Consider the following 13842-nt stretch of genomic DNA (forward strand, 5'->3'; position numbering starts at 1 on the left):
GTTCACATAGACGCCACTACTTCTGATTATGGCGCCTATGACGCGCCAAACTTGGTGGCTATGCCTCAGGTTACGGTTGAGTTCACAGTGTCTCATCCCTTTGCTGTGCTACAGTGTACTAGATAGCTACGCACAGCTATTCTCACACAGAGTAACACGAGTAGCGCATTTCCTTTCGCACTTATCTCTACGACAACCACACTTTCCGAGGGCCAAACAAACATCATCTTCATGTTCGCTCGTGCGAGTATGTCAGCAGTGCACACGTCGGCTAAGCGATGGATGCCGCACTCCAGACTCGCGGTGAAAGAATTCCTAACGTAATGAGCTTCGACTACGATGGAGAGACACCTCGAGGGTGTACAACTCGTGAAACAGACAACCTGTTTGTCAGGTGTCGGCACTTGGACTTTCAGTCCGTTCAACCACCGATACCAATCAGAGCATGCTGTTGTCCTCAGAGAGCCACAGGAGCTCAGCCAGCGCTTGTCGCGACATCCAACAGTATCTACACTATGCTGCAGACGCAGCTATATGCAACTGAGTGGCCAATTATGTGCAGGACAGGGCCGGAGTGCGCTCTCGCGCTCATGTGCTCCAGTCTGGCCGAGATACGTGGTGCGCACCAGCTTTGTCCTGCACCAGCTTGACCAACGGATAGTAGCCACATGCGAATTCAGCATTTTGACTGGCCATCAACCGCTCAATATGAAACGAAGTCTGATAAAGAATCTAGCTAGGAGTGAGTGCACACTGGCAAGCGTACGTCCGTTCTGACCTTAAGCTTCGTGCGGTTCGAGGCTAGTTCAGTGTTCAAAACTAATAGAAGTTAGCAAGACCCGATGGAAACGACACTGATAAGCAGTGTGGCCAAAGTACCATGCCTACGCGGACAGGCGTGGCCGAACGTTAACAGACGATAGTCGGTGATAGTTTGATAGTCGTGCTTTCAGAAGTACGCAATTCCCAACAAAAACTCAAACACAAAGTTTCGCTTACTTTAGCCTGTTTATAAACTGCGTCAATAAATATACACAGTAACAGCAGCAAAACATACACTGATCAAAACACCCTTCTTGGTTGATGTCAACTATTGGCCAATAGCAGCCACGTATGGGAATCTGCTACTACATGATGAAATATAGCAACCCGAAAAGAGTGAGGAGAAGGCTTGTGTAGAAAAGAGAGCATTTGAAAAAAAGGTGACCTCGCGCTCCATTTACGCGCTCCAGGCGACGCACACAACTGCAAAATTTGGCGGAGATGTTCAATGCAGTGCACGATATCTATGAACTGTTTTTTCACCAAGCCTGAGGATTGGTTCAGGAACCCTATCAGAAATAGCTCTGCATAACATAGGATCACACTGGGCATCGCTTGCCCTGCGTGGTTATTTATATCCCGCCAAGTAGTCTAACTGCACTGAAACTACCGCATATACTCGCGTAATGAATGCACTTTTTTTCCAAAAGAATCGAACCAAAGTTGGGGGGTGCGTTTAATATGCGGGGTAAATTTTATGGGAACTTCTTCAAAGCAGCAAAAATTGTAAACTAAGATGGTAATTATTTGAAAAACGTCTTAGGTAAGTTATCTTTGCAGTAAAAATAGACGTAGTAAGCCATTTGCAAAGCATAACAGTATTTTTATTGCACTTCACCACGCATCGGAACCACCAGACCCGTCGTCCTGGTCGCTTCATCCAGATTGTAATTCGTCCTCGCAACTGCTTCCGGCCATCTGCTGTTATCACAAGCTTCACGTTGAAGCGCTGCTTTTCGGCAACTGTTTTGACAAGCATGCTCTGTGCGTCTCTTTGCTCGACCGTCCTGCTCATCGGCATGTCGAAGTTTATTGGTATCTGATCAGCGTTTCCGTTTTGTGAGCAGATAAACTCTCTGTCCTATAGCAGGCGTATAACTCGACTATGGGCCCATCGCACACAGCGAAACCAAAAGACAGGCAGAAAAGCGAGCAACAGATTACGCCGACCATGTGCCGGCGGCCGCCCCTCCTGCACCTGGACTCTCGCGGCGCCTCACGCGCACGCTCTCTCCTATAAGTTTAGAGTCCGTAAACTGCGTTGAGTACTGTTGCGGAGAGCCAGTTGCCATTTTCCTTTCTCTCTCGAGCCTGCGCGGTGCCTTTGCGCCGGCACTGGCGGCAAGCATGCAGTAAGAGCAGGCTGAGCGTTATCACGGTTGCTGCTTCCGTCAGGTCACAAGCGATCGTGATAATGTGCAAGCTGTTCTTACCGCATGCTTCTCGTCAGTGTTCTCGTCAGGGCTTTGCCATGGACGGACATCGAGATTAAGTACGCTTTGTTTAAACTCATGTGCAAGAGTAAAAGATCCTAGTCCGAAGAACTATAGCACGGCCGTTTAATCGTGCTATAGTAGCGAAGTTGGGGGTGCGTTCATTACGCGAGTAAATACGGTATTTGGACAATGACAACAGGTCAAAATATCCACCTCATGACATAAGTAGTTTGCTTTCAAGCAGGGAAGCATTACTAAATTTGTTTATATGTAAGCGCAATGGAAAGGCTGGCCGTCAATAATGTTCCCATGAGCAGGTTGAAACATTCCTGCCAATCCGAATGAGCTTCTATATCTTAAGCAGTTATTACTTAGGCAGTCAGGTTGCTTGAATCTGAGCGCCTCAACAAAACAACAGAACACTGTGTCAATGGTTCTACAAGACTGTGCCGTGCTGTCTTTTAAGTCAGGCTTGCTCAAAGCGGAAAAAATGCACCTTACCAAGAACAACTCATGCACAGAACTTGAAAACAAAACAAGACACACATATACATGCACACAGAAACACACACACTTGGCCCACCCACCATGCCAAGGGTGAAGTAGTTGTAGAAGTAGTCAGAGGCCCTGGCAGCCAGCAGCCGGTGGGAGTCCTGGGCATGGATCTTCATCTTGTCCTCCTCCTTGTAGAACACCTTGTTCGGGGAGCCCAGGGCCCACACGACATCCTAGAAGGGGAAAGGTATGCATATCGTTTGTTTGTCTTTTTAATTTTATTGCAATAGCAATTATATGGACACTCAAGGCAAATTTCCGCAGTCGTTGTCGCTGTGAGGTTCCGTACGAAGTCCAAGTGTCATGACATCCCAGTCACGTGCCACATGCTTTAGGGCGCGAGGGTGAGCCGAAAAGGATGGTGCCTTGATGCGCGGCATCTTCTTGTGCATGCAAAAGGGAGAGCAGGGAGTTGAACAAGCTATTGAGGGGGGGGGGGGGTGAAAGGGGTGAAAAGGTGGGCTAGGTTAGCTTGTATCTCCCCTTTAGTCGGGCTGCGGCTGTGCATGGCATGGCTGAGCATGACCACCCACACAAATCGCGTAGGTAATGTGAGATGGGTGCAATGCTTGTGTGAGCCAAGATGGCTCTGATGGCTTTGTGTGCACTATTATGGCGTGCCTAGTTCACGCTGAAGCGAGAGGCAGCACGAGGGGAAATTCGTTCACAGCTGCTGCCGCTCTTCGTCACGCCAGCATTGCGACAGCGAGTCTTTGTAGTCATCGAGTGAGATCTGTTTCTACAGTAAAACCTCGGTGATACGAATCTCGCGGAGTCGCGTGAAATATTCGTATCACCCGAAATTCATATCATCAAAACATACACAATATCAAGAAAAATGAATTTATTTTTACCAGAAAAAATTTCTAATAGTGGAATCCCATTGATACCTTCCTTCGCTGCTGCGTTTTCTCGGCTGCTACGTCGCGTTTTCGCGGTCCCGACCTAAATCCCATTGACTTCCATGTATAGTCGAATCGCGATAATTCGAACTCGCAGGGGCCCAAGAATTTGTTCGAATTAAAAGGACTTATTTTTGAAATATTCGTGCACCATAGCACGACGTACAAACGGTGCGATTCGTGAAATATCGCGGCGCGGAAGCACATATCGAGCGAGGGCCACGAAACTGCCCGCGCTCGCTTCGCGATAACGGCAGAAAACGAAACTTCAGGGAGCACGCGGCACAGGCACGGCGAGAGAGCGAGATTATGTTTGTGAAGAGGCGACACGGCGACGGGCGTGCGCGGGGACCGTCGCAGGTGAGAGAGGAGGGCGGCAGGGAAGCGGATTTGGCTTCGACAACTCTGTCACTTCGGTGGCTCCCCTCGCCCTTCCTCTCAACCACGGTGTACTCTCAACACCCTCGTAGCTCCCTCACCTTCGACTGTCTCCGTGCGCGTCCGCCGCTCCCGCTGGCTCGGCGCCGCTTAGCCCGCTCCCTGAAGTTTCGGTTTCTGCCGTTGAAGCGAGCGTTGGCCGAACTGGGCCTCCGCTGTTGCTTCCCTCTGCGCTGCAGCCGCAGCGTTGGCTGAGACGTCGGCACGTACACGTACGTGTTCCAGCGCCACGCAGAAACGGCGACCTTGGCGTGACACCGCGGTTCTATTGTTCTTTTTTTCCTCCGCGCGGCGTTGAGAGTCTCGCCTAAGCTTTTGCTCTCTGGCGGTGTCGGAGCAATGCCGGTCGCAGGCGCCTGGCGCCGCCACGTGATTTGGCGCACTGCTGAGAGCATTGTCGGTGCGCGGTGTAAGTTGCAACAAGCGACCGGCACGTTGCAGATGCGACGCACCCGCGCGGGTGCCGTTACTGCCGTATCCTGAAAGCGATTTGCGACGTGCGCATAGTGCGCGCCGGCGCGGACCTTATCGTCAAAATGATCTGCGATGTTGACAAAGTGCGCCTAGTGCCAGTAGCTTCGTATGCGCTGTGCATTCGACGTTTAGTTCGCGTTGAAGCGAGAGACTGTGCAAAGGTCAGTTCGCTCGCTGCTGCTGCGTTTCCGTTGCTTCACCTTTCGGGCGAAACTGCGGCTTTTTTCTCTCTCTTTTTTTCGCGGTCCCTTGAAAAACGTATCAACGGGACGTTTTCTTCTTGTCCAAATCGTCAACGATCGCCTTCTGAGAGGCGTATAAGTGCGCGCACGTGATCTTGGGAATGTTTTCGCGCACTACTGAACGCCAGAGCAAGTCGAGTGCAGGGAGCGTTTTGGCCGTCGGGGCTGCGCCGCGGTCGTCGTTGCAGCATTGGTCCTCGTCTAATTTCTCGCTAAGCATCGGCTAGGCTGTGATGTGGTCCGGTCGGCTCGACGTGGGGACCAATGAGAGATTGCGCAGCCGCGTGACGTAGTCGGTTGCTTGGCGACTATGGATCACGCCCAGATCCCGCTGTGCCGGCTTGTCTGTGTTGGTGGCCCCGCAGGCTCGGCCGCCACCGCTGTTGCTAACGCGTTCGTATGATCCGTAGCGGCGCGGCAACATGTTCGGAACAGCCGATTTTTTTCGTATTGTGAGCAATGTATTTCGGCCTGGGAATGTTACGAATTCGTATCACACTGAAATTCGTACCAGCCGGGTTTGTATCACCGGGGTTTTACTGTTTGACTGTGTGAGTGCGGCACCATGTGAATATTTGCTGCAACTTGCACGGCTGATAAAACTACAAGTGTTGCTTCGTGTAGTTGTATAATACATTGCTATCGATGTCAATGCTCCAGCTTCTGGGCGAAAGTGTGACATTTTTTTACTTTAACTGAACTGCATGTCTTGCATCATATGTTTCTGCTTTATTGTGTGTTTTCTATAGCTTTAATTCTGCATTTCACACTCTTTTTTCTGCATAGTTACTGCTGCAGTAGTCTATCATTAAAAAAAAATGAACAAAGGGTCTCAAAAAGAGGGCTGTGTGAATACCTATAGTAGACTTCGAATAAAATATTGAATCGAATGAAGAATAGAAGGCCCAATATCGAAATGAATATCAGAAAATTTATCGCCAAGCTGAATGCTTACAAATTTTGAGCAAGAAAACATGGTGCTGCACATGCTCGGGAGTCTCCTAGCAGTGTATAACAAAAATCTAGCACGCTATCAGTAACTTCGGATACGTAGAAATCAAGATATACAGCACGGTTTACTCTTAAAAGAATTACAACTTAGTATGCCATTACTTATTACAGCTCAGTTCTAGCATATGAAGGTCTGCAAAATTTACTTTACCGATTATAATATGTCTACTGAATAGAAATTTTGACGTCACTACTCAGACTGCTACATCACTCGACGACAACAGGCAGAGTGCGGTATGCAGCTCTTGCATGGAACGACATCAAGCGGTACGAGTATAAGTGGCCATTTCTTGGGCTGCGTGACCACTGGGCACGGTGACACCCTAAGCATGCGGATCGCTAACAATCCTCTGCTTTTTGCTCTGCAGGTAAGAAAAGATTACGGAAAACGTTACCATTCAAGCGGTCCTATTCAGCTGGTACTGCTGTGCCCTCGGCTCTATTGCTTGCTGTATGTTGTTGTCTCCCTCAGCAAATTACTGCTTTTAGGAGGGGACATTGAAACTAATCCTGGTCCTGACTGCTCAGATTTTTAAGCAGCTCAATAACGGTGCACAAGCAACGAACACCCAGACACGATTTGATAGTGCATTTGTTTTGTTCCGTGTGTCCACTGCTTATGTATGACTGTTGCACCTAAACCACCATGCATCATCTTCTGCCACGCATTTTAGAAAATGGTGAAGCATTTCCTCTCTCAATCCCCGACTACTCCTTGCCACTTTGCACCCTTCAGGCCACAGCCCTTTCTCTCGTTTGGCTACTGCAAATCACTTTGCACAGCCTGAGCCCGAATGCGTTGCCTCTTATGCCCCGAGCCTGAACTCGGCAGCACTTGTGCTAATTGTTCCAAACAGACAAAAATGAAATCTGAGGCCTTGCCTTGCTTTACTTTGCTTCTTCACTGCATAGCATGACATGCCGTGAAGATGCAGTACAAAGCCATACTGGTGAGATAAGGGATCACACAAGCTTCACAAACATCACAAGTTTTGGAATGACAGCTCTTCACTTGACCTCCTCAGTTGGCCAGGATGAATCAAAATCTTCAACTTTTGTTCACAGTAATTAACAGGTACCGTCATCATAAACTGAAACTTGAACAGCAACAAATGCCTGTTCCGTGCTACTACATAGAAAGGTGACATGTAATCACTCAGCAGCCGTTTTGTAAGCACAGAGTACTCCAAAATGTATGTTTTAGTCTGAAGTAAGCTGCTGTTACAAACGCAGAGGAACATGGAAAGGAATCAACACACTGGAGTAGTTAAGGAATTTTTATGTAGATAACCTCAAGAAATATTGCCCCAAAATGGAGCAAAATTCAGTCGTCAGTGCACTCTGGCTTTGCAGAGTACCGGCAGTGCCATGAGTGAATCTTGTGGGAATCCTCGGGTCCCATAACCGCCGCACGGGCAGCGAACGTCGCGTCAAGCGCATGCGTGCCAGGGAGAATTGGGAGAGGGGAAACTTTCCTTCCGCGGGCGGCGCGCGGGAATCGCAAGCGCTATCAGGGCCACCGGGTGGGTCACGTGAGATCGCGCTGATATCGCCCAGGTCTCTTTGGTCTCCAGCAAGCGGCGACGGCGGAAGTCTCCGCTGCCGCTCCCGTATTCCCCCATGTGGTTAGTCAACCGCGTTCTTGCCGCGGCAAACGTCGCGGCCCCCCCGTATTCCCTCCCCAGTTGGTAAGTCGGAAGCCCTTCTTTACCTAGCGTATTATTCTCTTCGAGGGAACCCTCAGCGATGTCAACTATAGCTAGCTGGCCTGCTCGAAGTGTTAGTTGCAGTCGTAATAAATGCTTTCCGAGTGTACACGTGGTTGTCGTCTATTGTTTCCTCGAGCTTGTACCGGACCGCGGTTGATGCGCAGGCATGCGCCAACCGCGTGGCTCGGGGTGTCGAGGCCGAGGGCCGTGGGCATGCCAATTTTACCCGACAATCTAAACAGTTAAGTGTGTTTGCAGGTTGGTTTCTAACATTTGCCAAGCAAGAGCTTTGCATTTGCTAAAGCAGGTGCTCTGAGTGAACTAATGACTGCAGTGGCAATTTGAAACAGTCCAGACTTGAAGTCGCGGCATGCTATACCTTACCTGAACGGAGTCACCGAAGTACACACACCGTGTCAACTTCTTCTGGATGGGCCCAGAGAGTCGAGACGTCTCGTACGCTGCGCGAGAGTGTAGGGAGTGTCAGCTGTTTATCCACAACAACCATGCCTAATTTTCCATTCTGGTTGCAAACGCAAAGATGTTCTTAAACATGACAAAACACTTGTCAGTACAGATTACCATACAGGTCGCAAGGATATACTGTGGCACCGTTTACCGTCAGTGCCCAAGTGACATGGAAAGTTGGTTTACATGCGGGGAGCATCTGCCTCGGTGGTGCTGGGCACAATGTTTTACATTGTATGGCAAGAGAACATTGGCTGATTGATAATTTGATGAGGACTATTGATTAAATGTGTTCGTTATTCTGCATAGCAGTCTGAATGCAGTTTGAGGCTTAAGGGGACATGGGTCTTTAGGCCTAAAAATTGCAAAATGCAATTGTTTTGTAAAATTGCATTTTAGGGTTCAGGATCTATTATTCTCTTGACCTGCCAAGTTTTTTATCTCGTATATTGATATTTCAACGATAATATATTAACTTTAAAACTATAGGATGGTTTGTTTTCTTCATTTACTCAAAATGCTAATTTTGCACACCCAGCAAGCCTTTTACTTTGGTACGTCAGTACCTATCAGAGAGAGAATAATTCTTTTTGCAGCATGAAGCTACGTTATTGGAGCACACAACATAGGGAGCAGATTAAAAAATGTTTGGTTTTGCAGTTCTTAAAGTTTAACGTTATACAGTTTTTAAAGTAAGAACATGACCACTACATGACCATGTTCAAAACACCGGAGTTCAGTTTGCTAAAAAACAAGAAATAATGACCGAATCATAAAAGTGCTTCCATCATGTGTGTCTTATGCTTTTAGTAATGATCTATGTGCCATATGTATATTTTTGTGCAGTGGCTATTTGTTCATTGTTCTAAAAACAAAAGAAATTTTCTTTTAATTATCTCACGAAATAATGAACCTACCGAAAAAATGATTGTATTCTTAGAATCAGAAAATGAAACTAAACATGTATGCCAACTTTTATCAAATTTGGTTCAAAAATAGGAGAAGATGGCTTTAAAACCCATGTCTCCCCTAAAGTGAGTAGCCATAAGCCTCTCTCATGTATGGTCCTGTAAAACAGATGGTGGGAAAAAAAATTGTGCAGGCCTTACACGAGTAAATACAGTATCTTTAGCATTGCTGAGCAGGACAATGCCACCTAGACTGAGGTGTTCCCGCCGATCCTCACACTGACCATTCCCAGTGTACCAGTTTGAGTACTCTTTCCAAAGCATTCAGTGAATAGCTTCCACACCTGACACCCTCTTTTGCTCTTTTAACTCTCGTGAAAATTCTGCAGTTGCGGAACACCTCTTAGGGCACTCGTGTATTGTACTTCCTACATTCCATGGCTACACAATAGCTTGGCGACTACAGGTATTTCTATAAGCCGAAAACCCTTTCTTTTGTAATCTATTTAGGCCATATAGAGGAAGTAAAATGCAGCCGAGGACGGCAAACAAACCCATGGATTGGACAATCTGTACACAGAGGACAGAGCCAGCTGTCACAGGAGTGACTGGAGATTGATGGTAAAGGCTTTTGTCACGATGGTGATAACAATGAGGAGGAGAATGTACTGAGAGGTCTCCCAAGTTAACCGGCGAGTAGGTGAAGGAGTCGGTGATGGCTAAGTGTCTGACATTGGCTAAGAGGCAGTGCACAAGGCATCAATTACCTTCGGTGAGCAGTGTGAGCCGGACACCTAGGGTCGTGTCCCCTTCCCGAAGCACCTCCAGTGCCTCGAGGAAGCTCTGGTTGCCGAAACAGCACAGGGGCAAGGGGGGAGGCCTGCAGGACAACATAGCGTTCGGTTGGGATACTCCTTCACCGATGCCACAGGCAACACGACAACTTGCTTGTGTTTAACAGTCACCCCGGCAACTACACAGTGAATTTGTACACACCTCCACAGAGCATAAAACTAGAGGTGCATGCAAATATGTAGTTCTGAATACGAATTCAATACTACAGACTAACTGCAGTCAAAGTCCTATTTTATCAGACTCCTTAGGGGCTGCGAGAAGGTACGAAAAAATAAATGCATGCCTTTTGCTGCCCCCAAGGGCTCAAATTGATGCACAGGAAAGTCCAAAATAGCTCTGAAGGCCTGCCAGTACACTTATTAAGCACATCGGTGCTCGTACTGCAACAAGAGAGAGTGGGTGCACGCGCTTATAATTAAGGAATACATAGCAAGTCCCGTGACAGTGGCCCCTTTCCATTCTTAATATGCTTCACTGCAATACATCGCATATGCTTCACCGAGTAACACTCCTATATAGCGGCGAAGTTGACTTTTGGAAACCGGCATTATATAATTTTTCACCCTTGCTGTGCTTTCCACACTTTGAAGCCATAGGCGAGAATGACAAAGACAGTGTTGCCACCATTGCAGTAAGCGGTGAATACTTTCAATAAAAAAAAAAAACAGCACCGAACAAAAGGAAGCTGCGTATCAAACATCGAAGCAGCTAGGCCTAGCATTCGTAGCCGCGGTGCTGGCTAAAGCTGCCAGTAAATCGGCGTGCGAGACCGCTGGCTCAAGACAGCGAGAAAATCAAAATGATGGCTAGTGGCTTTGATTATTGCTGTTTTGGAACTGCAATCACGGCAAAAAGTCAGGAAAATCAGCCAGCAAAGGGTTTCAGCTTCTGAAATTTCAGACATTCTTAAACATTCGTTTTATCACGATGTGCGTGGCAGTGCCACAAAGGCGTCCAAATTATCGAGCATGTCCAAAAAATTAGTTGTTAAATGTATTAGTATTTGAAAAGTAAGTTATTCTGTATATTCAAATACTCATAACAAACCAAATATTTCATCACAACCAAATGATAAAGTCTGTTTACAGTTCTTAGTCTGCTAAACTAAAGTATGTATCGCAAATTATTAGAAAGGAACGACGACTAGTTTTCGAAGCAACGAAAGAACAAAACGGAAAATGTAAGCTTTATTTCTTTTCCAGTGTCGGGGCGGAAGCCTACTGACGACAACCTGTCAACTTGCTTGTAGTCAGTCTGGCAGTGTAGCCATGTAGCAGTTTTATCTTTTATGCTACAACTAACTACGTTTTAACTGCAACAGGCCCTTTTACAGCTGTCAAAGCAAAACAAGTCCTTCAGCAGTATTTTTTTTTTCATTATTTTCCACAACTTCCGACCTTTTTCCGGCAACCACTTATTTAGCGTTTTTGAAAGGTTAGTCATACAACAGCCAATCTTTCTTGGAGAGCTTGTTTGCAACCAAGCTATAAAGTTGTTGAAAGGCTATTCACACAGTTTTTTATTATTGACAATTTGTGATGTATTTAAAATTACCGTAAAATCTCGATATAATGAACTTCAGTGGACCGCAGTAAATGGTTCGTTATTCTGAAAAGTCGTTATAGTGAAAGTCCAGAAATTAAACATTCCGCCCATTAACTTATCAGTTCATAAGTTGTGACCATATGAGCTATCCGCGAAGACATCGCTGTTGGCTCTCGACCCGCGCTGTTGCTATTTGCCATAGATTCCGACGCCACGCACCACCGAAGCACCGTGTAATAAGAGTGACGCGCTCAAAACAGACGCTGACGCCGAGAAAACTACCGACAAAAAGGAAGCTCCATGTCGCCTCCAAAGTGCAATGTTTATTGTTTATTATCACAATCCTTGCCGTGGACACCGCAACTGTCTCACTTGAGGCGGACGCCTGAACTATTTTAAAGCGCAAGCGCGCGTAACTGACACCGCCCGGAAAGTACGAAGTGTGACCGTGTGGCAACCCCGCGAGTACGGAGGTTCCATTTCTCCATGCGCGTAGCTACTAAACGCCACAGAAAGCGCGAAAGAGGCAAGTAGAAAGAAAGGTAAAAGAAGGAAGATACGTGCCTCCATTGCAAGGGTCGGCAAAACATGTGCTCGCAAAACCTGACAAGTCGTCGCCTCAGCTAGTGTTCGAACGGTCCTGTGCGTGACAATCGCCACTTCGGGACCTTCTCAGAAAGAATGGCTCGCCTGACTGTTTTGCTCACCCACTGTTACTCTGCCTTGGAACAAAAAGGCGCGAGTCGAGGGCCAAAGTATTTTGTGGTGATGCCCGACCTGATGCGCGCCTTCTGGCCCCGCTGCTCTACTGAGCTGCGCTGTTGGAATATCCGTCCACGCTGGGCCTTCGGACACACTGCGCCGCTGTAGAGCGCAAGGGCACCGTCCTAAACCAGGGACGAATCCATTGCAACGCACGCCGGCGTGTCATCCGAGGGCTGGATGGTGCGGAAAAGGCGTGCGCGAAAGAACCTGTATGTGCGCGCGATTGACAGCTGCTTCCCTTGTGACATGCTGCTGTCACCGATTCGCGTGATCTTTAGGCTGCTTTCGAGTCTTTTTTGGAACTTGTGGAGTGATCATCGAGCATGGGCGATTGGCCTTTCGAGAGGCGGCCGCCCCGCTTTCCGATGTGCCGATGCTGCGTACCAGCGTAGTTTTATTTTTCCCCTCAGGCGCCGTCTCAGGTTTTCCGGACCCGTGTGCCACGGTGTCCGCTTTCTGCGCCTTGTCATCTGCTAGCCTCCTGTTTCGGCTGCAGTGACTGGATACATGGAAATCTAAGAATCCCAAATGTTGGAATATGAGTTCGTAGTACTGAGGCATTGTTAACATGAAACGAATACTGAATAACAATCTTTATTCTGAAAAGTTGGGTATTTTGAAGTTCGTAGTACTGAAATATTTTTACATTGAAACTATAAGAAGTCAGAAGGGGATTTCTGAAAAGTTTGTTAATCTGAAAATTTCGTTAATGTGGGGTTCATAGTAACGAGATTTTACTGTAATCATTTGATAGCTGTTATTTTTGCCCTAGTCAGTACAGGAACAGCACCTAATTATATTAAAATGATATTAAAATAGATATTCTCGCCGTATATATACGAGTTGGTGTTTGACTATTCAAATGTCAATGCTTACTATTTGTATTCAATCTGTATTCGAATAAGTTGATATTCGCCTACCTCTACATAAAACAAACGAGACAGTCACAACAAAACACACATCTCGTTGGACTATTCAAATAAGTTTTTGGAAATGTGCAAGTAGCGGAAGTTTAATTGTCATTGGTTTGACCATAACTGTTAGTTACTAAGGCAATGCACATGACATTTTGTGCACGTTGAGTGATGTGGCAGCACACACATTTGCCTCAGCAAGTTTTGGTTTCGCCTATGGCATCTGGCAACCACGAGTGATCCTGGTATGTCGCTGGAAGGCGCGGTCAATATAAACATGGTTTCAGGTTATGCGGGGACACGGAGAGCAAACAAGACGCTTCTGAGGAGAACAGGCACGCTCGGAGGGCTTTTTTCATGCAGTCATGTATATCTACATGCGAGTCCGACTACTCGTGACACTGCTGCAGTGCCAGCAATTAGCATGAAAAAAATTCCCAATGAGAGTTGCAAGGTAAAAACAGTTTAATTACACTGCAGGGTTTTGCATGCCAAAACTACGATCTGATTATGAGGCACGCCGTAATGGGGGACTCCAGATTGATATGGACCATTTAGGGTTCTTTAACGTCCACCTAAATCGAAGGTGCAAATCGAAGGTGCTAAATTTTGCATTTAGCTCTATCGAAATGTGGCCCCCACGACTGGGATTGAACCTGCAACCTCGAGCTAAGCAACACTATGCTATAGCCACCGTGCTACCACAGCGCGTCCAGGTTTTACCAGCCAAAGCAATGGTTTGGCTATGAGACATGCTGTACTCTAGAGTTGGTTGAGATGAATTTCAGGCATCTGCAA

At 47.1% G+C, this 13842-nt stretch overlaps 1 protein-coding gene across 1 annotated transcript in view; it reads right to left on the minus strand.

Moving 5' to 3' along the window:
• The window catches only part of LOC119450743 (phagosome assembly factor 1-like), a 66433-nt gene that overhangs the window by 24261 nt on the left and 28330 nt on the right, over nt 1–13842 (minus strand). The window contains 3 exon segments of the mRNA XM_049666179.1: nt 2846–2986; nt 7974–8050; nt 9733–9845. Coding sequence (XP_049522136.1) covers nt 2846–2986; nt 7974–8050; nt 9733–9845 — 331 coding nt within the window.

Source organism: Dermacentor silvarum, chromosome 4 (genome assembly GCF_013339745.2).
Source record: "Dermacentor silvarum isolate Dsil-2018 chromosome 4, BIME_Dsil_1.4, whole genome shotgun sequence".
Classification (NCBI taxonomy): Eukaryota; Metazoa; Arthropoda; class Arachnida; order Ixodida; family Ixodidae; genus Dermacentor; species Dermacentor silvarum.